Source organism: Pelecanus crispus, chromosome 2 (assembly GCF_030463565.1).
Source record: "Pelecanus crispus isolate bPelCri1 chromosome 2, bPelCri1.pri, whole genome shotgun sequence".
In the NCBI taxonomy this organism is placed as follows: Eukaryota; Metazoa; Chordata; class Aves; order Pelecaniformes; family Pelecanidae; genus Pelecanus; species Pelecanus crispus.
In genome coordinates this window covers 117,703,224-117,728,575 of record NC_134644.1, presented here as the reverse complement: position 1 = coordinate 117,728,575, position 25,352 = coordinate 117,703,224, and the positions used below count along the sequence as shown (strand labels likewise).

The window sequence follows — 25,352 nt, the reverse complement described above, 5'->3', positions numbered from 1 at the left end:
CAGAATGCACTCCTGCAGCACTTATAGCTATACTCCGGGTAGAGTCCAACCTATTACCCACAACTTCCTGAACCCAACCATCCAATGACTTCTACTCATCTAGCCTCCACCCATCCAGATCATTATGAACTAACCTGGCTACAAGAATAGTGTGAGATATGGTATTAAAAGCCTTGCTAAAGCGGAGGTAAATTACATTCACCACTCTCTCCACATCCACAGATTCAGTCGTTTAATCACAGAAGGCAGGTTGTCAAGACATGATTTACTCTTGGAAATTCATGCTGTTTTCATGAAGGAGTCCTCCTTCACATGCCCAGAAATGGTTTCCAAGAGGATCTGCTCCATGATTCCCAGGGCCTGATGCAAGGTTGAAAAAATGTTAACTCCCCTGATAGTACCCATCCTCTAAAAGGCCAAAAGCACATCATCTGCCTTTCTCTAGTTCCTGGTAACCTGCCTTCATCTTCACAACATTTCAAAGGTGATGGCTAATGGCCTCACTATGACATGGGCCAGCTCTGTCAGAACCCTCAGCTGCAGCCTGTCTGGTCTGATGGATATACATGGGTTGAGTTCTCAAGTAATCCCTCGGTTGATCCTCAGCCACCACTGAAACCTACTCTAACCATGGAGGCCTGGGAAATCTTGTCAGTACCTCAGCCTTCTTTGTCACCACCAACACTAAACCATCCACCCCATGCAGCAATGGTTCCATATTTTATTTTAATATGTTTATTCTTTTTTTTTTGCTATTTGTAAATATCCACAACAATATAAACAAGCATAAAAACAAGCACCCAGAAAACTACGTACTCAGCCAGCTCTGCACGGAAACGCCAGTTCCTGCTGTTATCAGTCACTAGGAATTCCTGGAGCTGATAAAGATACTCTCGTCTTTTGTCAAGATGAAGAAGCTGTAACAGTAAATATAAACTTACATAAAGAAATGTAGGCTACAATCAGCAGATAGAACAACAGCTGTAAAATACAACTAATAAAACACTTGCTTTTATTTTAAAAAAAAAATCTTTAGCAAGTGTTACTTTTTTGGGCTTAAGTCTATAGAATCACATGGGGCACTACTGAACACAAAATCTGATCTAGTCTCTGCTTTCATTCTAGGAAACAAGAAGGGTAAGCAGTAAAGACAGTATTGATTTTTAAAGGTTTTATGATTTGTGTCTTTCAGCTCAAAAAATGAGGCAGTTACAGAAACACTCCTAATAAAATTTGAGAAGTTGCACAGAGAGGTTAGAGCCATCAAAAATCTTAATACCATCCACCGGCACCTATATATTGAATAAACATGCTACAAAACAGGCTCTTCAGAGAAAATAAAGTATCAGCAACACAGATGTTTGTCGAAATATACTCTAGTATTCAACAGGCATCTGGATTCTGTCCAGATTTGTATGGATTCCCACAAAGAGTTATACCAGTGTTATGTTAAAAAGCAAGTGCATACAAAGAAATGAAGCAAAATACATAATTTCACTTGACCAGAGCTGAACACAGACATACCTTCAGGAAGTCATGCAAGTGTTTAAGCACACCTATCCTGACTTCATCTAGATCTTTTAAAAAGCCATTGAAGACAGGAACTAAATCTCCAGCTGTAAGCTGGTCTCCAAGGATGACAGCAAGTTCATGTATAGAAAATGCTAACGTCCGCCGAACCTTCCACTGTAAAATAAATGAATAAGTTTTATTGATGTATCATCCAAAGTGCTCTATTGTAACTTGAGGGTCAGTATCCAAGCTGGACTCCCAGTGAGCTACAGTACTTACAAATACATTCAACAGCGTCTCGTGTAACAATTGAAAATTGAATTGGAAATATTTTTTTTTTAAAAAAAAAAGGAAAATAATTTCTTCCTCCTGAATATCAAGGAACTAGGCAAATGGAAGTAATGACAATATGTTAATTCTCCAGGTGTTGGGAAGGAAAATAGTATTCCTGACATCCAGTACTCTTCCACATATTACTCTGCTTTAAATTCTTTTGGCTAAATTAGTCCCATAATACTACTCTCTCACTCATTTCATTTATAAAACAAAATAAGATATATATCCCACAATATTTCAGCTGGTGTATTTTAGCTTCCATAATTGGTAAAGTTTCACTCACACTGAGTGCCCAGCAGTCCAAGAACCAGTAGAGCTTTTACTCACCCTAAATTGAGGGGGCACTGTTTTAGTGGAGTAATTATTTCAAGTAAGTCTTTTAAAAAATAAAATGGCATCTATTCTTTAGCCAGTACTTTTCACTTAGCATGGGTATTGTTCTGTTGCCCTGGTTTGGCAATTCAATCTTAATTCAGATTAGACTGGTGATAAACTCTGGATGGTTTTGAACACAGGGGTATTTGTTTTTACTTACGTTTTAAATTTATTAGCTGGTTGTTTTTAATGGCTGCAAAGGAGTTTGGAAAATATGAGCAACAGCCATGTATAAAATTACTCACTATATATCACCGAGAACTGCTGCTCTGACATAGCAAGCAGCAAGTTCAAGAGAGGTGAAGTAGTCTGAGAATGTTTAAAAAAAAGAAAAAGAGCATCTCCGAAAAAGAAAACAAGTGAGGACTGGGAAACATCTGTAAACCAACAGTAAAATGCACAAAGCCACCGCCTTACCACCTGACAACAAAGAAAATGCTGCCATTTCCAGTATTTGTTTTTAAAACAGCAATGCTGCATGGTGACAGTGATGTTATCCCCTTATGACTAACTGGATGCAGCACCAAAAGGCTACCAACAGGCCTGGCGTGAGGCTGACTCACTGAGCTCCAGACATGCCTGCAGGGGCACATGTCTGCTCACGCACGGCAGCACAACCCAAATTCTCATACCTACGAGAATCCCAAGCACTGCCATAAGACCTCAAGCGAGCAGAGGAAATCGGAGACTTCTCCTCACATTCCCACTGGAGATCCACCTCCCACTCAAACTGCCCCATTTCCTTACTACCTGAGCACCACACGCACCCAGCTTCCTCTGAGACAACAGCTACACTTGCATTCATTACACGAGTAACTAATATCAGCAACGGAAAGCTCCATGTAAAAAGCAGAGCAACCCCACACCCTGTAAACAGCAGAAATCATCATAAAAGTTCAGATTATTCATTATCACGTCATAAAAGTTCAGATCATTCATTGACAGAGCTTCTTGAGCTTACCTGCATGTCAGATGCCAGTGTCTCGTAGGTGTCTTTCAAACAGTGCCAATTCTGTCTGCCTAATGTAAGTGCCACACCTGGCAGGCTGTAGGCACAGTGTTTGGCAATCTCGGTATCAACTGTTTGTGCGCGAGATGGATCAGTCATTGATAAATACTGATCCAGCAAGGCTTGAGGTACAACATCCTACAGCAAGAAAAGGGTAGAGTGTTTACACTATTTTCAATAAATCCTCATAAAACTTACTAAAATTCCAGGGCACACTGTCACAAGAACATTTTTCCCCCACAACTATAGAGTATTATTTCATTACAATCTCTTAATAAGGATGCAAAGATTTTGTATTTCTTAAGTTCCACCAAAAAGTTCCAAAGAAATGATGACATGACTACGGGCTATTTGAAAATACGCAGACCAACGCAACAGATGAGTGGGTGTAACACTGTCTACTTAAGCAGACCAGGAAATTGAAAGACTACATTCTACCTTTCTACAAATATTCAGGCTCGCAAGCTTTACAAATCAGCCATTTTAATTCATCCATAAAAATAGGCAGAACAGCAAATGATGAGACTTGCTTAAAAATCTTTTTCCTATTCCTCTCAAAATCTTGGGGAGGTGGGGAGAACAAAACTAAATTAAAATGCCTTGGGGGAGGCAGAGTATAGAGTGTTTGATATTGCTTCCAAACCCCCTAAAGAGTCAGCAGGAAGGAAAAGAATTCTTCAGAGACAGGGATCTCTGGTGAAGACCAGCCCTTCTCTCCACTGAGAAATTAAAGCACCTGAACTAAAATTCTGTGACAACCTCTGTGTTGACTTCAACACTGTCTTTGCTTCAGCTGTTGTCAGTTTATCTCAGGCAGACTCTACCCAAGGGGGTGCACAAGAGCACTTCCCTAACACACAGCTGCCAAAGAGCTCAGCTCATGAAAGCAACAAGAGGGACTGAGATTCCCACTCAAGAAATCATGCTGGTGCAGGGCGGCAAACATAACACTCAACTATGTAACAACAAACATTCTATTCCTTTTGGGAAAAAAAATAACAAAGAGACAGTTCAAGCTTAATGAAACTCTTTCACACCTTTTCTTCAAAAAGCTGTCATGGGGTGCAGGCGGTTCCACTCAAAACATTTAACAAAAAAATCCAGTTTCCTCAATAGTCTCATTTCCATTACAGGACAGTTTCCATAGAAAATGAAATCAAATGAAACCAGAGCCTGGAAGTCTACAACAACTGTTCTTATGTCAAAACATACTGTCATCTCTTATACATAATTAAAACAGAAGCAACTGCTGAATTAAGCCATTATCTCTTGAAACACAGAATATTTTAAAATTACTTATTAAGAGGTTTGCCATATTTTATAGAAACTGCATTACATCAGAAATGACTGAATGAAATGCATAAAAGAAATCCCCATATACATAAAAATATTCCACTTATCTGATACAGAAGCCACTGTCATTTACCTGTACTTTGGACTTTCTTTCTTCTTCAGGGCTGAAACTACTGTTGGTGCTCAAATCTGAATCGTTATGAATATAGTGAAGTGTAGAATCCATATTCTATGGAAAAAGGAAAAAACAAAAAGGTCACACAAAATACACTCAAGGATTAAACACAAAACAAATGTCAACATCAAGAAGTGCTGTCCTCACCTGAGGGCCTTTTTCTTAGATTAAAGGAATATATGTTTTAATATCAAATACAATCTTGCTACAGCCCAAAATCAAAAGGCCTGTAAGATAAATCTTTCTGCTTTAAATTTCAAACACAGGCTCCACTTACTCTGCTCCATTTTGGTTCTTACAGAATGAAAATCACAGGAGAGGAATACCTTTGAGACTACATTAAGGAAAATGTAACTAACATATGGGTCACATTGCTTCTGCCCTGAAGGGAAAATGAGAAAACATCTGTAGCGGATTTTGTTGGATTTGTTGCTTTGGATTTGTGCTAAAAGAGGTCAAAACAAAGCCACCCTCACACTTAAGAATAGAAACTGATGAGATTTATGCTGTTGCTCCTTTCCTAGAGGTGACTATTCTATCATCTTCTCTACAGATGAGCTTCACTTCATACTACAGAGTCCTCACGCCTCTCAGCAGTTCTATTAAAATAAGTTTTAGCAATCATTCAAGCATCCTGGTTACATATCTGGGCCTTGAAGATAAGGACTGAGACTCTGTTTCAGAACTCTACCGAGCAGCAGAGGTTTGATATGCTATGATAAACTGTTCTGCTGAGGGGATGCACTGTGACTTTCTATCATTGGAGTTCCCCAAATACAATGGACTTTGCATAATCAACCATGAATTTCAAGAAGTATGCGATGAATATTTGGAAAGCAGATCAGGCTGCTGCCTCGTAGAACAGGACAAAGGCGTTTTTGCTAGATATGAGCCAAGGTATCTATGCACAGACACTGTGGGGTGAGCTCTCAGGGTCAACACAAGCACCGAGAATATGCCTACTCTACCAGCTGTTCAGATCAGTTTGACAATGAGAATTTTTAAGCAAACTATAAACTTCTTCAAAAAAGCCTCCAGGATACCATCTGTCTTCCTTGGTTTGACATCAGACAGTTGCTTTTTCCTCTTTCATGACCTGCTTTCATCTAAGCATTGGGTTGTAATTTAGTCACTGAGGTATAATTACAGGTGATAAATAAAGAACAGACAGAGCTGTGAGGCAATTGCATATCGCTGGCACAGCAGCCCAAATCACCTGTCAGGCTTATCAAGCAGCAGCAAGGTGTCAAGGAGCCAAGGAAAGAACAGATCTGCAAGTAACTCCACAACTAAATGCATCCAGCAGCATATAACTCCAACTATAAAACCACCAATAAAACCTCCAGAGGCTCTTAAAACCATCTCTGTAGGATTTTAGTTTGCCAGTCAATTCTTCACTCCTTTTTAGCCTTCCCCTGCCCCGAAAGAGAGATCATTTTCAGCATTGCCAGAAAGTCACCGGCTTTCAAGTCAAGAAATTATGAGGCAGCCAGCACAACAGAGCCATAGCACTTTCCATGAGCTGCCGAGGTGCATGAGACTGGAGTCTAGTCATCCATTCTGCTACAATAAAAAATGAAAAGACCCCATCTCGCAATCTCTGCTACCCCAGCTCTAAAAGGTTTTTAAAAAAACAAAACAAACAAACAAAAAAACCCCTTTATTGATTAACTAAGTTGAATGACTAAATATACTGAAGGGTATCACAGATGGGAACATTTTTACCCACCCACTTTTAAAGTCAAATATGCATTCCAGAAAGAAGGAGCTTCAGCACAAAAGAACCACAGCATCAGTCAGTATTTAAGTCAATGCAGTATCTCTATTCCTGCAGATGATGTTCCATCTGTACTTTTTCCATGTAACATGCACACACTGAAATGAGCATTGCAGAGAGCCAGGACATAAAATTCAGCAGCGTTTAGCCTGAAAGCTTCTTGCGTACCAAGCTGGTGAACCACCACCTACAAGATGCAAAATCTGTCGTGGCCTTACAAATCTCTTATGTGAGGTTTTCTTTAGCTGCAGTGTAAGAGCAGTTCTGTGGTTGTGCTCCATAGACCCCCTGCTCTGCAATATGGGTTGCACACAAAGCTCTCAGCACCAGGACAAGTGGTGCTGGTGTTTCCTGACAGGGCAGGCGGCCCAAACACAGAGAGATGAGGCCAGTCTCAGGGGTCCAGTCTCCTCCTGGCATCCACCCTCTTCTTAAAGAGAGGTACTTGTGCCAGACAGGGATGGGCTGATTTCAGTCCAGTTTCCTTTCTCTTTCTTTTCCTTCCCTTCTCCCTCTACCTCCAACCAAAAAAAAAAGAGGACTCCCACACCCACCCACTGGGAATATCACTTGGGGGATTTCCTGAGGCTTACATTCATTTATCAAACCTTATAGAGAGCATACAACCTAAAGAAAATTAAAATGGTGACTCTTGAGGAAAAATAAAACAGCTACCCTTGTCCTCAACAAACAAGCTTCATCTGTGTCCCAAAACATTACCCATTCACTTTATTACAACATTTATTTTTATTTGAATACAGAATCTCTCTAACATGCAGCATTACCTCCTTCAGGAACCTATACAGCTGCAGAAAGACAAGCAAAGTGTGATTTTGCTTTGTGGTATGTGTGCAGAACTGTGAAGGCTGCTTTCTAATATAAAATGTTGTAGCTTGATTTTTCTGAAGTGTCCAGTACCCTATTCACACTTTGCTATGCTGAGACTTAAAAAATAAAAAACAAACCACAAACAAACAAAAAACCCACAAAAAACCCACCTGTGAAAATCAGAGCTCTCTTTGCTGCTAGGGGCAACAGTTCACTTGTTCAACAGATCACAGCTTGATTCCCAAATTCTAGGTCACCTCTATAATATCCTTTCACTTTTAAAATGAGGACTTGATTCAGTGCCAGTAACAAACAAGGAACTGACAGATTAAGAGCATCCTTTTAAAGAGTAAAACCGAAACATGCAAAACCAACATATACCAGCAATGTGACAGGTTCTTAAACTTTCTGTCAGCATCATACTCTGCATAGAAATAAAATACAGGAGAGGTCCCTCTCAAACACCACCCTCATCACCTCCAGAAATTAGAGTGACAGAAGATACATTTACATTGTCATTTTACAGGCTAGCATTAGAAAGAAGTGACTACAACAGATCCTATGATAAAGAAATATGTTGAGCCTGACATCAGGAACTGGGGGCAGGTTGTTTTGGTTTTTTTTTTTAAAACACACACACCAAATACATTGGTAGTGTTAAATTATGATTGTGTATAAACAGGAATATCCAAGTAAATGTCACATTCCTCCATTCCCCAAATGTTTTTGGGCTACATGGTAGTCCAACAGCTTAGGTGAAAAGTTAATTAAATGTCATCTGCTCTGATTAAAGAAGGTTGAAAGTGTCTGCACTGGACTGATGTCAACTCCTAGACTTTTCAAAGACATTTAACAAAATTTCATCTGAAAATACCATTTAGGCAATATGATTCAAAAAATCACTTGCTGTAATTTTATAGAGCATATTTTGGAACCATTGCTTTCTACATAGCTATAGCTTTTAATACCACCAAAGCTTGTGGCACTATATGCCGTGAACATAGCAGGTTTGGCCTAATACACAATACAGAACAGAAAACGGTATCAAATGCCAGAGACTTCAGTCAGGCAGGGGGCAGTGATGGGGTGCTGAAGAAATAAGTGCGAAAAACTTTAAAATGTTACTGCTTGCTAGAATCCCCTTTCTCTTTCAGCAGTCCTCACAACATCCTAGATTGCAGATCCTTGAACTTCTCTTATGCAGGCCAGCAAACTACTACAAAACATTTTGACAGGGAGCACAGGGAACAAAGTACCTCCTTCTCCAGACTGAGGGGGAGCAGCAAGGCAGGGAGGGCACTGGAGAAGAGGATTAACTTACTATCAGTAGGGCTCTGTTTTAAGTAAGGCAATTTCACAGTAATAAACCACAGCAGCATTAAAACATCTTAAAATGTGATAGTCACAACAGAGATTTTGACGGAAACAATTTCAAGAATTTACATGGACAAGCACAGAACTGGCAAAAACAAAGGCACCCACCATGACCCATTTTATTTTAGTAGCTAGCACTTCAATACCAGCCAACAAAACTGAATGTCACACTAGCCAAAAGTAGGAAGCATTTGGCTGCAATTACTGGACAAACACAAAATACAGCTCTATTATTGGAGCCCTGGAAGTCCTAATGGCGGGGGAATAGAGTACAAAACTCAATTCTTACCTCAACAGTGTCACCAATTAAAGGCACAATATCACCCAGTATAGGTTTAAAATTTTGTTGGTCATTGATGGTTAGTTCAGTCTGTGAGTCTGTTTCCTTGCCAACACTGGCCATTGTCTCTTCTTGAGGATCCAAACTGGATGCTCTGAGTGCAGCAGACAACACCTCCACTTGTGCTGCAGCATATGAAAGAGAAATACATGAGAGACTGAACTGCAATAAACTTTTAGCAAGTCCACAAATCAACTTTAGACAGTGACTAATTAACTGAAGGATGGCAGAAGAACTATGAGGCAGGTACAAATTTAAGATTATTGACTGTTAGTAAATCCCGAACTGGGGACAACTAGCATAAAATGTAAGGCAGATTAACATTCCACTCTTTTCCTAGGGTGCTCAACCACACTACAGTTCAGTGAAATCTGTCTGTAAAGTAAAAAAAACCAGGAGTAAGAGACTGCTATTATAGCAGGATCCATTCTTTAAGAATCTCGGTACATATTAATGATGCAAATAGTATTCATGTGCTGTTCTGTCCTAAAGACTAACTTACTGACTGGGTCTTTTGTGGGAGATGGTAATGAGAGAAAGAAGGGAAAGGTAATCCAAATAAAGGCTGAGAACAAGTTTATTCATACAAAAAGAATTTCAGTTCTGAGGGGCTGTCTCTCTCTCTCTATATATATACACACACACGGCCATTAAATTCTTAAGTTTTTATAGCAACTCTAAAGCGAGATCTCTACAGGAAGATCCCAGACCCCAGTAACTCTTTTCTGCACAGGATACTTTAGACTCCTTGCATCCTTCCAACAAATATTGAAGGTTGCACTGTGTGATGTCCTCTTATTCAACAAAAGAAAGCATTAGCACTTCACACCACCATCCACTCTTTTGAAAAAGATCCAGCAGTTCTGAGACTGCTCTGCTTTCCAACCCTCTGCTTACTGCTAATTAAAAAAAGCTTTCTTGAGCAACGTTCCTTGGATATAGCCTGACCTAAGCAGATCAGCTATCAGAAGCAATCTTAGCTGCAAGCGACACAGAGCTCAGTGCAGACTGATCTACCCTGCCTCTCTCCTTCTCCACTTCTTTCCAGGAAGGTAAGGAGGAATAATCTCCTGACTCATTAAATTTACCCAGCCATCCAGAAGCTCTGCTCTGCACAGACTTTGGCTTTTCCAAGGTTTCCTAAATGTTCATCGTGAAATTCAACACAAAACCATATGCTTGTTTTTAATCCCATGATGTCATACTAAGTTACAGAATCTGAATTTCTCTCTCTAGCTTTTTGATAGGGTTATTAACAAGAATTAGACAAAGAAAGTTGGACTCATTTGTAGAAAGAAGAAACAGATATGCAATACATCTGTTACAAGAAGCAAAATTATAACTCAGCACAATCTTAGCTAGCAAAAAAAAAATTGGAAAACACACTATAGATTCACTGGTTTCTAGATGGAGTCCAATGAGCAGGAGTAAAGATAATTCTTTTCAATATGCAATGCTAGCTCTGTAACTGCATCAAACTTCTGAGAATAACCATAAAAAATTCTTGCTGTATGACTGTAATTGCTGTAATTCACCTCAACAGGAAAAACCAGCAAGTTAGAAACTTAAAAACAAAACCAACATCATACTAATACTTCCACTAAAAAACACGTTATGTTAGACAATATCGTTTCAATATATAACTATAATATATAAATACATAAAATTTAGGAATTTTACAGTACAATTCGTAAGAGTAACAAAAGCTTGCTATGACTTCACTATTCAAGTGTTACTTCACTGACAATAAACCTCTGTACTTTAAGGTCCACGAGAATAAACAAGATCAAGGCTAGTAAATTCCTCCAAAACTTAAAAGTTAAATAAACCCCCCCAAAACCATGCAAAATAGGTGGTACCTGCTCAGGCAAGAAATGCCTGTCAGATTTCCACTTTATTCTCATTTAGAGAAATCAAACAAGAAAATTAAAAGGAATTATATCCTGCTGCACATGAAGGAGACATTTTTCATGAAGACTTCTTTCATGAAGGACAACTTCATGCAAAATGTACACTCCTCTCATTTTCACTTAAGAGTCAAGAAAGCTTACCCTGACTAGGTAACACATACTGCTTCAACACTGAATACGTATTTACTGAAAAATCCACACAGAGCTCTAAAGATTACTTCTAGTAACAAAAGCGAAGGTATCTATCTACAGCAGTCATTGGGTAATTTTCCAAGACATATTTCCCACCCACACCCCACTGTCAGCCTGCACACCTGGACCACCCTTGCTTAGGGGCTTAACGGGATGGAGACCACATGTATCCTGATTTCCTCTGCTGCTCCAGAGCAGGTATGACACAAACATGCATCTCCTCAGCTTCTTGTCAATTCTACAGTCCCAAGACATGCGGATGAAGGACAGGAGAGGCCAAACTCCCAAGGATTATCATTGACTGGCAAGTGCCTTCTTTCTTCTTTGAGTGCTTCTCCATAGGTCCTGTCACCAAGGGTGACTCCAGTGCTGTCATTCACTGAAAGGTCCATAAACATCTTAAGGTCCTAGCCAAAAAAGAGCCAAACACATGGAAGGCTCCAGAATGGTGGAGTGCTTAGTAAAGGAGGAAGAGAAAGTGAGTGCATGTGTGAGTATGTGCATATATGTGCACAGCTCTAGGTGGCTGCCTTGAAGATACTTGAGACAGCATCCTAATGAGCTGTCTTCACCACCCCAGGCTCAGGTGCCAGGGCACATCCCCTTGTAATCCTATTACACACTGACACAGTCCAAGATCTGTGCTGACACCCTCCTGACAGAGGTGGCTGCTGCTACTCCTCATTTCCCACAAAGATCTTTCTTACAGCCATAAGACAGGCAACGTTTTCCAGAAAACCACTGAAAGTACAAGCAAAGGATAAGGCTCCCCTCTCATGCATGACACAGAGAAATGCATCAGAGCTCTTGGGAAGCAAGGTTTTGGGAGGAAGACTGGAAGAAAATCTGCTAGCTAACTAGCTTTCACAACTGCCTTCTGTAAAAATTGCAGTGCAAAGGTCAGTTTTGTGACCAGTCAGGCTTTCTCTCTTCCCCCAAATAATAATAAGAAAAGCTGATACTACATGATTTAGCACTTTCTATGCAGAACATAAGGAGATAAATAAAGCTGAAGAAAGTGTCCGGGGGCGGGGGGGAGGTGGAAGGAAGAATAAAAACATCTGGGGAAAGAAAAGCAACGTCTGAAGTAAGAGAAGACAGCAGCAGCCTCAGGGAACTGGAAAAAGGTGACCTGAATAAAGACCCTGTGATAATTTTAAAAGAGCTGGCATACTTAAGAAGAATGTGCAGGTTTCCACCTCCCAGTGAGACCCTCAGGATGTCTGGCCAGTGGACTGGAAAGGTTCTATTAACAGGGATTACATACCACTGCTTAACTTGCACAGCCTGTGTAGCTCTACTAGCCAGTAGAGTTCGTCTGTGAGAAGACAGGCTGTCTTGGTTGCTGACTGCTCAACTACCTATTACTCAGATTTATCACTTTGGCAACAAGCTAGTTCTGGAAACAAAGCCTCCAGGTAAAGATTTTTGGGAGCGAGATTCAGTTCACCCCTTTCTGAGAATAAGATTACAGAAAAAAGTATGTTCTATGGTAGTTGTTGGTCACTGTTAATTAGTATTTGCTAGAGACCTCATGAGTCTCCATGCCTTGGAGCAAGGATTTGAAGTTTGAAATGGAAACTGCTCTGATGATAGGGAGGTGCACTACAGAAACATAGAAAACACAGTCAAGTTACAAACCTAAAAAAACCCCAAAACAAACAAACAAAAACACCCAAAACACCCACACAACCACAAACAGTTTGTTCTGCGTATCTAAACAGTAACCCAACAGTACTTGGCAGCCAAGACATCTGGAAGATTGGGGTATGCACTGAACATACTGTACTCTGGGCTGCATGAGCTAGCAATGTCTTTCCTTTCAACTGATCCTTTCTCTTGTCATGGTATGCTGAGGTACGCCTTAGATAAAAACAGAGTAATTCTCTTCTCAATACTTATGCTATAATGATGCAAGCAGGTGAGGGAAGAAGCACCTCACACAACATACAAGGGTGAAGCAAGACGTGTAGTAGCGGAATGCAGAATCCAGAAAGGAAAACAAAAAAGGCAATATGTGGGGAAATACATATGAAGGGAGGGGATAGGGGTTACAGAGGTATAGTAGGTGCTATGGATGTATATATACTGTAAAGCGGGGGTGAGGGGGAGGAGGTAAAAAAACTGTACTCCTCTGACTCAGAAAGAATCACTGCCAGTTGAACTTCAGTACCAAATCTTCACACCTACCTCAGCTGTCAGGGACTGGCTCTGAAACCAACTAGCAAAATGGAAATTATCAACCTCCACTGATTGTACCACGAAGGACATGACCTTACTACCATCACCAGTTATTCTGCAGAGTCAAATAATAAAAATTCAGTGTGATCTTGAGAACCTTCAAAAACCCTGTGCCAATGACCCTGGCCAAAATGGTTCCACACAACAGGTATTAATTTTCTTCTCTTTTTAAGTTTTGTTTTGGAGAATATTTTCTAAACATTTTAAGAGAATTATGCTGAAGTTGCACAGTCAAGCACTGAGAGGCTAGGTACAGCCAGAGTTAAGGTCATCTGAACAACTTAACCTTATTGACACATGCATAACATCATACACTACAGTCTCATTCCCAAACTACACTTCTGCTAACTCATCCCTACTTCATCTTGTGATAGCTCTAGGATGCTTGCCCTATTTGCTATAGAAACCAGAAGATGTGTACCTATGGGAGCTCTGCAGTATGGCAGGCCCCCCGCTTACCCACCAGAGAGCACACACCACCTTCCGCTCCCATTCCTTGGCTGGGACTGCAGCAATAAAGACAGGAAGGAACATAGCATGGAAGCAGAAATCCAGGACTTGGGTGACAGCAAACCAATGAAGAAAGTAAGTGCAAGAAAAAGGTCACAGGGATTTAAAAAGAGAAAGGGGGGCAGGGGGAATTCCTAGCTTGCTCAGTCTTTGCTGTCAAGAACCAGCCCGCTCACAGTGCAATGCTTACAAAACCATAATGGCCATCTTGTGGTGGGAGGCAGGGAAAGACCCTAAAGCACCACTTGGGACGAGGGCTGTTTGGCAAACACTTGTAAGCCACGTATACTGGAGACAAAATTATCTGTGAAATTAAGAAATTTCCTAAAATTTCTATAAAAATAACAAATTAAGACAACCTTTGGACTGAGTATTTATACCATAAGTTTGCAACAACAGTTTTAGGTGGTAAAGATGGAAGCATTATTCATGGTGTTGCCATGAGCAAAGAGACAGTCAGGGCTCTCATCTTCTGGATCACCCCCAAAGTGAGTTTACCTCCCTTCTGTCACAATTTATGGACTGTAAGGTCCAAAACATAGGCATTAACTCAGCTACTCAGAGACTAAAGTCTGGATACCTACCACTTCTACATGCACTTCAGTGTTTGAGACAAGCATGCAAAATGAATACCATCCTATCAGTTTTGGTCTCAATTTCCTTATGCCTCAATGCACCGTGCAAAATTAAAATAGCAATATTACCAAATCAAAACAGGCATATTGTTAAATTCCAGCTTCTGAAGTATTTCGACCAAATAACGAGAGTACAGGCAAGAGGAAAAAAGAATACAGGGTTTAGAGGTGTGTTTCGTGGGGCTTCACTACACAGCCCTGACCAAGTCAGAGGTACTGAATGGAATAAAAAGATGACTGAGTAATTAAAACCACCCACTCCCACCACACATTAGAATAAATGGCACTGGTAACCCTAATTCAAATCTTTCCTAACTTGTGAACACTGGGAACCCATGGTGTTGGCAACCTTGTAACAGTTTTCTTCTACTGAAATACCCAAGTGCCAGCGAACAACTGCACTGAAAACCTCCTGAGACGCAGTCAAGAGAGCTACAACCCCACCCCCCACCCCTGGCTCTGAAACAAGACACGAACGCACACAACAGAAACAACCCCATAACACAGGACAATTCTGGATGTACAAATATGTGCCTACATAAATCTTCATTAAAAATGTTTAAGGTATGTTCTGTAACTGGACAGAACAAGGTCTCATAAAACAAACCTGAACAGCAGTGCAAGTTTTAACAGTGGGCTTCAGAGATGTGTTATTTGAAGACTGAGATCATTAGCAAGGCTGAAATTTTTTTCTTCTCTCTTTCCTTAGAGAGAGAGCACCCAAAGCAGTCTTAAAGCAACAAAGTTTCATCTGCTGACTTCACAACAGATTAAATAGAAACAGCCCAAAATGGATTTAAGAAAAGTTATTAGAATACTAACCTACTGACAACAAAAAGAAGTTGAAAGCAGTATCAGTTTATTCTAAAATGTTTCTCCCACTCCCAACTTGTCCCTCTTTTTTCTTCCTACTTTTTCTGGTATAGAGGCATGCTTTCCCCTAGGGATTCTGCAGCTCCAGAATAACATGGCTTCTTCCTTAGTGGTACGTCTAGACTTTCTGACTTGTGACACTCAGGCTTGATGTGCCTTAGAATTTATTCAGCAAACGAATACCAAGAGAAACTTATCTCCAGTACATATATGAGAAATAGCCAAGTCATTTTAGCCCAGGAGGTATCTCTGAGGTGCTACTCCAGCAGCTGGTCATACTTACGAAACCCTTCTCCACCCTTCAAGAACTTTTAAAATGGGGGATGTGTGTTCACTTCAAGAACTCAGTTGGATCAATTCTCAGTTTGACCCAAACTTGGCACACTTAAGTCAACAACATGAAACTGCAATAATAAAGACCTTGCAGAAAAATGGAGAAGACGAATTCATTAAAAATAAAATGGATAATGCATAAAATGAAAGCCATTTATCACACTTTGATATTAAAAAAAAATCTTAATCTGCCTTCTTATTTTGCGTGTATGCTAATTACAAATTATTTTCCTAATCAACAGCTTATGCCATTGAACCATCTATTTGATTATACTGTCAAAACAGGCAGTCAGAAGTTTATACTGCTAACTGTATGTGTATTCAGTTATTCAGTTTATGGAAGGAATCATACTACCTTTAAACATATTTACACAAATGCAAGTTCCCTTTTAGGTCATCATCAATTTTCACAATTAAATCAAAATAGATACAAACTCTTTGAGGACAAGGAGGAAGTAGTACTTCTGACTTTTAAAACAACAGAGAGGTTAAAGCCCAAACTGCGAAAGCAACATATGCATAACTCCAAACAAAACTGCTAAAGCAACACATGCAGATCTCCAAACACTAAAAATGCTTCAGTATCTTTACTATACCTTTAACATCTGGATCATCTATATGGGGTTCCAAATTTTCTATCATTTCTTCCAATTCTTTCCTTGTTGCCATAGGAATGTTTGGAGACACTGGCATAGTGAGTTCCTGAATTTCTCTATCAAGTATTATCTCAGAAGTCTGCTGAAGCTCGAAGTCAATATCTATTTCAGGAAGTGGAGTCCTCCAGAAATGGAAAGAGTTGTATAATTCCTGCTCTGAAAGAGGGGTTTCCTGTGAATTCAGCCCAGCCTCCTGCAGACCTGCTGTACAGCAATGAGAACTTCGCTCATTCTCGTCAGCCATTTCCCCACAAGATTCTGAAGACAAAGTGCAATGGAAGGATGACTCAGTCTGGAAATCACTTTCCCTCTGGGAGTTATTTGACACTGTATTTTGATCTTCCATGGCGTTTTCAAGTTTTGTTGCAAAATCGTTATTAGCGACATGTGAAGACAGATCCTCTGTCCTGTTGTGCTCATGCTCTGTTGTGACATCTTCTGTAGTCCTGACTTGTTCGCTGTTGAGTGCCAAAGCAAATGAACATTTAAAAAACAAAATACACTTGTTGCAAGCAGATGCTCTTGAAAATTCACACACATACTATCAGCTTGCTATTTATCAAACTACATTTACTTACAGCATAGCAAAATAAACAGAGTAAAATAGCAAAATTCTGTGATTCTGTAATCACAGAATGGTTGAGGTTGGAAGGGACCTCTGGAGGTCATCTGGGCCAACCCCCCTGCTCAAGCAGAGACACCCAGAAACAGTTGCCCAGGACTGTGTCCACATGGCTTTTGAGTATTTCAGAGGATGGAGACTCCACAGCCTCCCTGGACAACCCATGCCAATGCTCGGTCATCCTCACAGTAAAAAAAAACCTGTTTCCTGATGTTCAGAGGGAACCTCCTGTGTTTCAGGTTGTGCCCATTGCCTCTGGTCCCGTCACTGGGCACCACTGAAAAGAGCCTGGCTCCGTCCTCTTTCCACCCTCCCTTCAGGTACTTGTACATGTTGGTAAGATCCCCCCCAAGCCTTCACTTCTCCAGGCTGAGCAGCCCCAGCTCTCCCAGCCTCTCCTCATAGGAGAGATGCTCCAGTCCCTTCATCATCTCTGTGGACATTCCTGGACTCTCTCCACTATGTCCATGTCTCTCTCGTAGTGGGCAGCCCAGAACTGGACCTAGCACTCCAGCTGTGGCCTCACCAGTGCCGAGCAGAGGGGAAAGATCACCTCCCTCGACCTGCTGGCAACACTCCTCCTAACACATGCTGGCAACACTCCTCCTAACACAGCCCACGATACCATTGGCCACCTTTGCGGCAAGGGCACATTGCTGGCTCATGGTCAGCCTGGTGTTCACCAGGACCCTTAGGGCCTTTTCTGCAAAGCCGCCCTCTCTCCGGTCAGACCCCAGCCTGTACTGGCACATGGGGGGTTGCTCCTCCCCAGCTGCAGGACTTCACACTTCCACTTGTTGAACTTTACAAGGTTCCTGCGAGCCCATTTCTCCAGCTTATTGAGGACCCTCTGGATGGCAGCCTGACCCTCTGGCACATCAGCTACTCCTCCCAGTTTAGTGTCGTCAACAAACTTGCTGAGGGTACACTGTGCTCCACTCTCCAGATCATTAATGAAGACGTTAAACACGACTGGACCTAATATTGACCTCTGAGGTACACGACTAGTTATTGGCCTCCAACTATGTGTCACTGATCAGCACCCTCTGGGCCCAGCCATTCAGGCAGCTGTCAATCCACCTCACTGTCTACTTGTTCAGCCCATACTTCATCAGCTTCTCTATGAGGATCTTATGGGAGACCATGTCAAAAGCCTTACTGAAGTCTAGGTAGACTTGGTAATGTTAGGTTAATGGTTGGACTGGATGATCTTAAAGGTCTTTTCCAACCTAAATGATTCTATGATTCTATATCCACTGCTCTCCCTTGTCTATCAAGTCAGTCATTTCATCACAGAACGTATATCCTAAGGTATCCTAAGTTACTGAACAGTCATGTATTTTTAGTAAATAACTGAAAATGCTGGTAGTCTATTAAGTAAAATGAGAAGTTCCAGATCTTTCCATTTACCAAGAGAAATACTCAATTTATACAGGAAAGTTAATTTTCTTAATTTGTAGTTCATACAGAAGAAAAACAAGGAGGAAAAAATAATTTGTAGATTTAGCAAATTCTTTACCTGTTTTCCTGTGCAGAACCACAATCTTCTGGGGTTTTACCATCTTCTTCTTTAAAGTACTGGCCACTGCTGGATGGATTAGCAAAAGTTGATATGAAAGGCCCCAGAGACTGAAAAGCAGCTTGGCGGACCTAGTGGAAAGGGTCCAAGGTGAAAAAAAAAAAATTGTTTTTATATATATAAAGCTTGTTGTCCTATAAAACATAAATGCCTGCTACTAGGAATTGGAAGGGTCATAAGCCTACTGAGGAAAGCAACAGCAGAGGCTCTTGTCTGGAAGGAGTCAGCCAGCTGTACACATAAAGTGCCAAGTAAAAAAAAAGTTAAGGAAAACGCAGGGTAAAAACAGTTAGATCACAAGTAAGTAAGTTGACAGGCCTATTCCCCATAACCAAAGAAATCACAATTATTTAGATAGAAGGGGAGTTGAGAATTTTAACATCTTGAAAGGAAAAAACAATGTACTGCAAACAGACATTTTGCTACCTTGTTTGACTGATGATAAGCTCTGCATTTTTCCCCCTTTCCTATTTGGCTATTTTGTTCATTTGCTCCTCCTTTCTCCTACTATTTATTCTCCCCTTCTCAACAATTATCTAACTCAATGTTTTATTATTTGATTAATTCTGCTGGGCTACAACTTGCACAACTTTCCAAGATCCAAGAGCTTGTGCATCTGCACAGAAGATCTACTTTTGGCTCTTGGAAGTAGGTTGCTCAATAACAAACTTAACAAGGTTTGAATAGTAGGTCTTGAAGACAAAAAGAAACCCCAAAAAACAAAACCCACCAAAAAAAACCCCACACCACACCAAAACCCACACACCACCAAAGAACCCAGAAAAAAAAAACCCACAACACAAAAAACCCCACCCAAACCAAACCCAAACAAACCCAAAACCAACAACAAACACTACCACCACCACCACCCCCCCCCAAAAGGTGGTGGTGGTAGGCAACCTGAAAAAATACAAGTAAGTCACAACTCATTTTCCAGTTTTGTTAATGATTTTAAGCAATGTTAAGTCACAGGCAGGTCGGTAGCTAAGAAAAGCTATTCCACTGACACAGTTTTTCTTACATGCTGCAGTGAAAATGTGAGGGACTCTCTACACCTATTGATAAACTAAGTAGTCTAAGAAGAATTTTGCTTGAGGTGTGTGAAACTAGTCATGTTATCCACACCTATGGGGAGAAGTTCTATATGGAATCTCACAGTAAAATCCTTCAAATATGACAGCTATTCAAGAAATAAAAAGCAATTCTTACCCATCGTGAAGGATCACTAATCAAATTAATAAAAAGGGTTGACAATTTTGTCCTCCGGACTTCCTGTGATGTTGCACAAGAAACTGCCATGAAGCATTCAGCACAGGCTTTCCTAACTCCCCACACATTATCAGAGCAGAGCTGGAAAAACCTCGGCAGCTGTTAGGAACATAGTGAGTAAGTATGCAAGTCTTAACAGGCAGTACTTGTTTCAAAGCAAGTTCTTTTTCACATTAATTTCCTTCATCTCGTTCTCTGCCCTCATACTCAGATGCATTAGTTTAACATTTGCAAGACAAAGAACATACGTTCTGCAGCACCACCCTTCTAATCAGTTGCTCTCATGTTACTTACGGATACAGATAAGGAAAATTCACCTGTCTGAAGAATAGCAAGAAAGTACTAACTTTCTAACCTGATTTATATCAAAAAAAAAAAAAAATCCCCAAAAAGCCAACTCCAAAAATATCCCCAAGCCCAGAAAACCTATCCTAAGACAAAACCTCATCTCCACACCATTCTTTTAAAGCTGATAATACTGAAAGGAACAAAAACATAAATAATACTGGTGCACTAATGTTTGACCTATCAGAGACCACTTCAGATTTTTTTTAAGATTCTCACTGGAATGCAAAGGAAGAGCATCTTCAGGAAGAAAGAAAACCTTTCTCTTCCACCTAAACTTCTTGTTGTTAGATTTACCAATCTCTGTCACCACCTACCCTATAAAGCAGGACCTGAACTGCACAGGGGAATGAGAGAAACACCGCGTTTGGTGCAAGAGAAAACAGGTTTGAACAGCGCAGTGGTTTTACTAATAAAACCGAAGCATTTTGAAGTTGCCCAAGTGGTCAGGTTTTTGCAAACAGTAATGGTAAGGATGAAATAAGGACAGAGGGCAGATGAGGCAGTCAAAGACATGCAGATCATCACATGGCTGCCTTGGCTTGCAACAGGCAGACTGGTAAGATATAAGTAATACAATGTTGCTACAGCTCTGTTCTCAGTTATTGATGGTTCAGCTGTTCCTACTTTCTGCAGCAAAGCTTTCTGGACTTTGCTTCTGATTAAAAAAAAGCATTTATGTTACTAAATTAAGTTTTATCTAAAGCCATTCCGCTTTTTACTTTTTTTTTTTTAAATAATCCAAAAAGAGCAGAAAATGGTGTTTTCTGTTATATAAAGAGATCCTCAACCGTCCAGCCACATTATTTCTTTCACATAAAATGACCACCACTTTTTTATTTCATAGTCTAATTGCACTGTCTACAAAGTTTTAATCCAAATTCATGACATGTATCACTAAGAGGGCATTTGTGCGAGAGAAATCAATTTACATCCCCAATCAAGAAACGTATGGGATGTAAATCTGTGCAATGATACTTCATTATCAAATGGCTTGAATCACACAGTACCTAGGGAAAAACGCAGCAAATGCTGTAAGAACGTAAGAAATGTCCTGCGGGTCACACTAGGCATACCTGTCCCAATACCACATCTGCAAAAGGCTGCAGAGCTTCATGTTGAAGTCATTACACTCTTTCCATACAAGTCCCTTGCTAATTCATGGCACTGACTCATCAACCTCCTCTGGCCCTTAACAAGCTCACTGTCCACATCCCCAAAAGGAGAAAGCTTGAAGAAGGATCCCAGAGACTGTCAGGCTGATTTCTGCTCCCTAGTCCCCATCATGTCTCCAAGTCTAGCAACATCCACCAGCTCCTTGGACCTGCCAGGGGAATGGAGGGCATTGATAAGGATCCTCTGCTCACTGCTCCATCCAGTTCCCTGCTTTTCCATTTTGACTTTGTATCTCTTTACTTCATTTGTTATTGCCCAGATTAGTTTATTCTCTCTGCCTTTCTCTCTTTTGCTCCTTCCCAGGAGGGCTGTGAGGCTTTGTTAGAGTCAGGAAAACTGACTTTAAGAGATTAAATCAATGAACAGCAGCATTAAGTGATGCCGTTTAAAGAGACCACATAAGCCTTGCCAATTCTAGCAGTCTATACCCCCCATGCTCTTCCTTTATCTGCAATCTCTCATTGCATTTATGGACATTAGAAGACATATTCCTGCCTACTTTTTGCCTAATGTATTTCTGAACTTGCAAATACTCTCTGCCTCCACAGCCCAAGGTATTTTCTTCAGTCTGGTTTAAACCCTTCTCCCAGCTCTACAACTCAGTATCCCTTAGCTCTAGACTGTGTGACTTGGCAAGTAAAAGCTCTGTATTCATAGTAACTTGTCTTCAAGATTTTGTAAACGTCAATCATAACCTCACATCAGCAAAACCGAAAAGTCACAGCTTTTTCAGTCTCTCCTTACTAAGGGAATGTAGCAGTTGCCTAAACATTTTAGCTGCCCTTCTCTGTACCTTGTCTAAGTCCACTACCAACCTGCATTAGAAAGAAAAATCCTTTAAGAAATGGCTTACCAGCATTTCTTCAGTGGCTTGCTGCCCAACCACACTGCAGATATCTCCAAAATTGGCTGCGCATACCTTGCAGACAAAATTCAAGAAATAACCACTAAGCCAATAGTTTTAATAAAGCAAACAAAATCAAAGGAAAAATGTAAACAGCTTTTAAAACCACAAGAACAGGTTTTGGTGCAAACTCAGTCTCAGCCACTTCCCCATTCCATCATTTCCCATGGTTTTAAAAAAAAAAAAAAAAAAATTTTTTTTTCTTCATTTCAAGCTTAATGAGCCTTTTTTTAAATCACAGAACCATCCCAAAACTTAAGTGAAAGGGAAGGATAAAACGCATTCAAAGTGCTGTCAAATGAAAGAACACAAGCAGTTATCAAGGAAAATAAGCTATGCAATGGCAGGTTGAAACCAAAAGACAGCCTCAGCACCTAAATACTGTGATGGAGTACTCATTTATTTCATCTTAATGAGCATGTTTAATTCCATCTATGCACAAAGATATGAGCTCAGGTGGCTGATGCTGTATCAGTTACAGTTGGTTCACATTTTCATGGCTACCTGCATGATCGTAAGGAACAAGCAGATTCTTTCTTTGTTTCTGATAATAGAGGTAGGGACTCTGGAAAAAACTCAGTGTCAAATAAAAAAAATCTGTGGAAATGCGAGCTACAAAAGAAACCACATAGCTTTCACTTATACATGTCACAGATGAACTCTAGCAGGAAAGAGTCATTTAGACAAATGCAAGTTCCAAGTTGATGACACTCCTTTCACAGATAATCCAGATCAGATGCTGATAATTCATACCTTACGAACATGAAACATTCTGCAGTCACAGCACATCTCGCAAAACCTAGGAAGAACAAGTCTTTCCGTGATGTCCTTTCCCACCATGGAAGCCATTTTGCACATTATCTAATGGCAAGACAAAACACTAATCAGGGATGCTTGCACAAGACACAATTCCATGTCAGTTAAGCAGAGGCTTTTCACCTTTACTTTTCATTGTGATACACATAATTTTATTGAAAATTGTGAAAAAAAGTGAAAAAAAAATCCATATTTTGAATTGAAAAAAAACTTTGGCCACTTCTGCAAAAAGCATTTTGTTTTTCTTTTTATCCTCCCCCGTCACGATGTAACACATCTGTAGAAGACATTGGTCTTTCACCAAACTAAATCAAATTCCTAACCAATGGAGCTAACTGAACTCTCAGAAATTACTCTCATAACTTACCAAACAAGACTTACAAAAATAAAAAAAAACCCCACCCACAAGTACAAGATTCTTTCACTATTCCAATACTTAACAAATATATATATTTACAATTAACAGAAAATCATTGACAATTAATATGCTTAAGCAACTTCTACAACTTCTGTACGATTTAAAGATTAAAATACTCCATATTGCGCATATGCAACTCCCTAACATAAAACTACTGAAAAAGCATATTGTACCAAAGAAAGTGACAGCTTTTTCCTCTAACTGCTCTTTCACTCTGGTTTTTAGTACAACTTTTAAAAGAAGGTGGTAATCCAGAAGAATTTTATGTTCAACTTTCCTGATCACATCGGTAGAACTACTTAAATTCACTTTCCTATAATAACAAATTATTGGTTTTCTAACCTCTAGGGGCTCGATGAGCTACAGAAACCTATCTCAAGTTTCAGTATCTTCAAAACAATAAAGATTGGTAAAACAATTCTGCTTTAAACTTTATTCTGTTATGTATTTGTAAGCTTCTTCAAGAAAGTACTAGAAATTTGGTGCCAAATACAATAATGCCCAGCCTGCTTATTGTTTACGAGTCCAGCCACATTATGAAAGTAAAATATTAATGAGGTCTCTCTCAACCAAAAAGAATTTAAAAAAAAAAAAAAGTCACCCAGCAAAAAGCATCAACATAAATTGCAAAAATTCAAGGGAAACATAAGGACATACATCATCTGCCATTTCTCCTTTATAAATTATTGATTTGCTTACTATTTTAATTCAACACACAATAACTTTTAATTATTAAGGTTGTGTCTAATGCAAGAAAACCCCCACCAACCAACCATGAGTTAATCAAGTCAGATACGTATTATTTCGTGCAATAAACCAAAACAAAATCAATAGAGAACATACATACAGCAAACACCAACAGAATTCAAGCGTTAGAGATTTTCCACTAACAAAAATTTTCTACATATGCAATTTAAACTTCCATAAAACAAACCAGCCTGAAAAAACTGAAAAGCCAACAATAGCAGATGCTTTAGGAGTCAATAAAATGAATCCCCTGCACTGTCTTGTCCAGCTGGGTTTTTCTTTACAGCATCTATAAGCTACTGAATTTAAATCTAACCTTGACTCAAGTGTCAGCAATGTAAAAAGTTACAGATTAGTTATGGATAGCAATATAATTTTTTCTCTTTAATACCACACGGATGTGCATCTTGGAAACACACTACCGTCACTGCAACATCAAGCATTCAAGCAAACTTTATACTGCATGATTTAGTATTGCTGTTACTTACAGCTACGGCTTCCGTCTTCACATCATCATTGCTGTCTGGAGCTGTCAGATCTATCAGAACAGGGCATACTTTCGTCTCCACATCGTATCTCTCTATGAGTTCTTGCTCCAACAGAACTAACAGTGCTGCCTGGCTTGTTTTTCTTACCTATTGTAAAAAGACAAAAATTGAACCAAAGAATTCAAAGACAGATTTTTAGTTTTTTGTTTAAATACACGTCCTGTATTTTGGAAGTTGTACCTATATACTGCCACACACCTATACCAATTACGCTCAGCAAGAGCACAAGTGCTCCAAAACCCCTTTTGCAAACACTTCATGTTTGAAACAAACTATGTTTGAACCCAAGAACACCTGCATATTGTAAACTAAGGCAATACTGTTAAAACAAGTGTCCACCTACATACTTCCCAAAACACAGGACAGCAATATCAAAAAAAGTAGTCATGGCAAAGCTCATGCAAGAAAAGCAGCACAACTAATGGGGAGCAACAAAGTTCTAAGGAATGTAAATGTTATTAAACAAATTGTCTTTTTTTCTGAGATTAATAAGTTTGGCTGACAATCAGTAACTGTGTTTATTTCAAATGTATTTTAGATTGAGAGACATTTTTGCTTA

At 39.8% G+C, this 25,352-nt stretch overlaps 1 protein-coding gene across 1 annotated transcript in view; it reads right to left on the bottom strand.

Annotated features, from left to right (window-relative positions):
- Window positions 1–25,352, bottom strand: part of PPP4R1 (protein phosphatase 4 regulatory subunit 1) — a 66,484-nt gene that overhangs the window by 5,877 nt on the left and 35,255 nt on the right. Inside the window, exons 5-15 of the mRNA XM_075705442.1 lie at window positions 24,734–24,880; window positions 23,018–23,125; window positions 22,214–22,279; window positions 19,780–19,938; window positions 18,511–18,641; window positions 16,310–16,827; window positions 8,969–9,144; window positions 4,659–4,754; window positions 3,185–3,370; window positions 1,525–1,686; window positions 817–917 (exon numbers count right to left, since the gene is read on the bottom strand). Coding sequence (XP_075561557.1) covers window positions 817–917; window positions 1,525–1,686; window positions 3,185–3,370; window positions 4,659–4,754; window positions 8,969–9,144; window positions 16,310–16,827; window positions 18,511–18,641; window positions 19,780–19,938; window positions 22,214–22,279; window positions 23,018–23,125; window positions 24,734–24,880 — 1,850 coding nt within the window. The remainder of the gene's footprint in view (window positions 1–816; window positions 918–1,524; window positions 1,687–3,184; window positions 3,371–4,658; window positions 4,755–8,968; window positions 9,145–16,309; window positions 16,828–18,510; window positions 18,642–19,779; window positions 19,939–22,213; window positions 22,280–23,017; window positions 23,126–24,733; window positions 24,881–25,352) is intronic.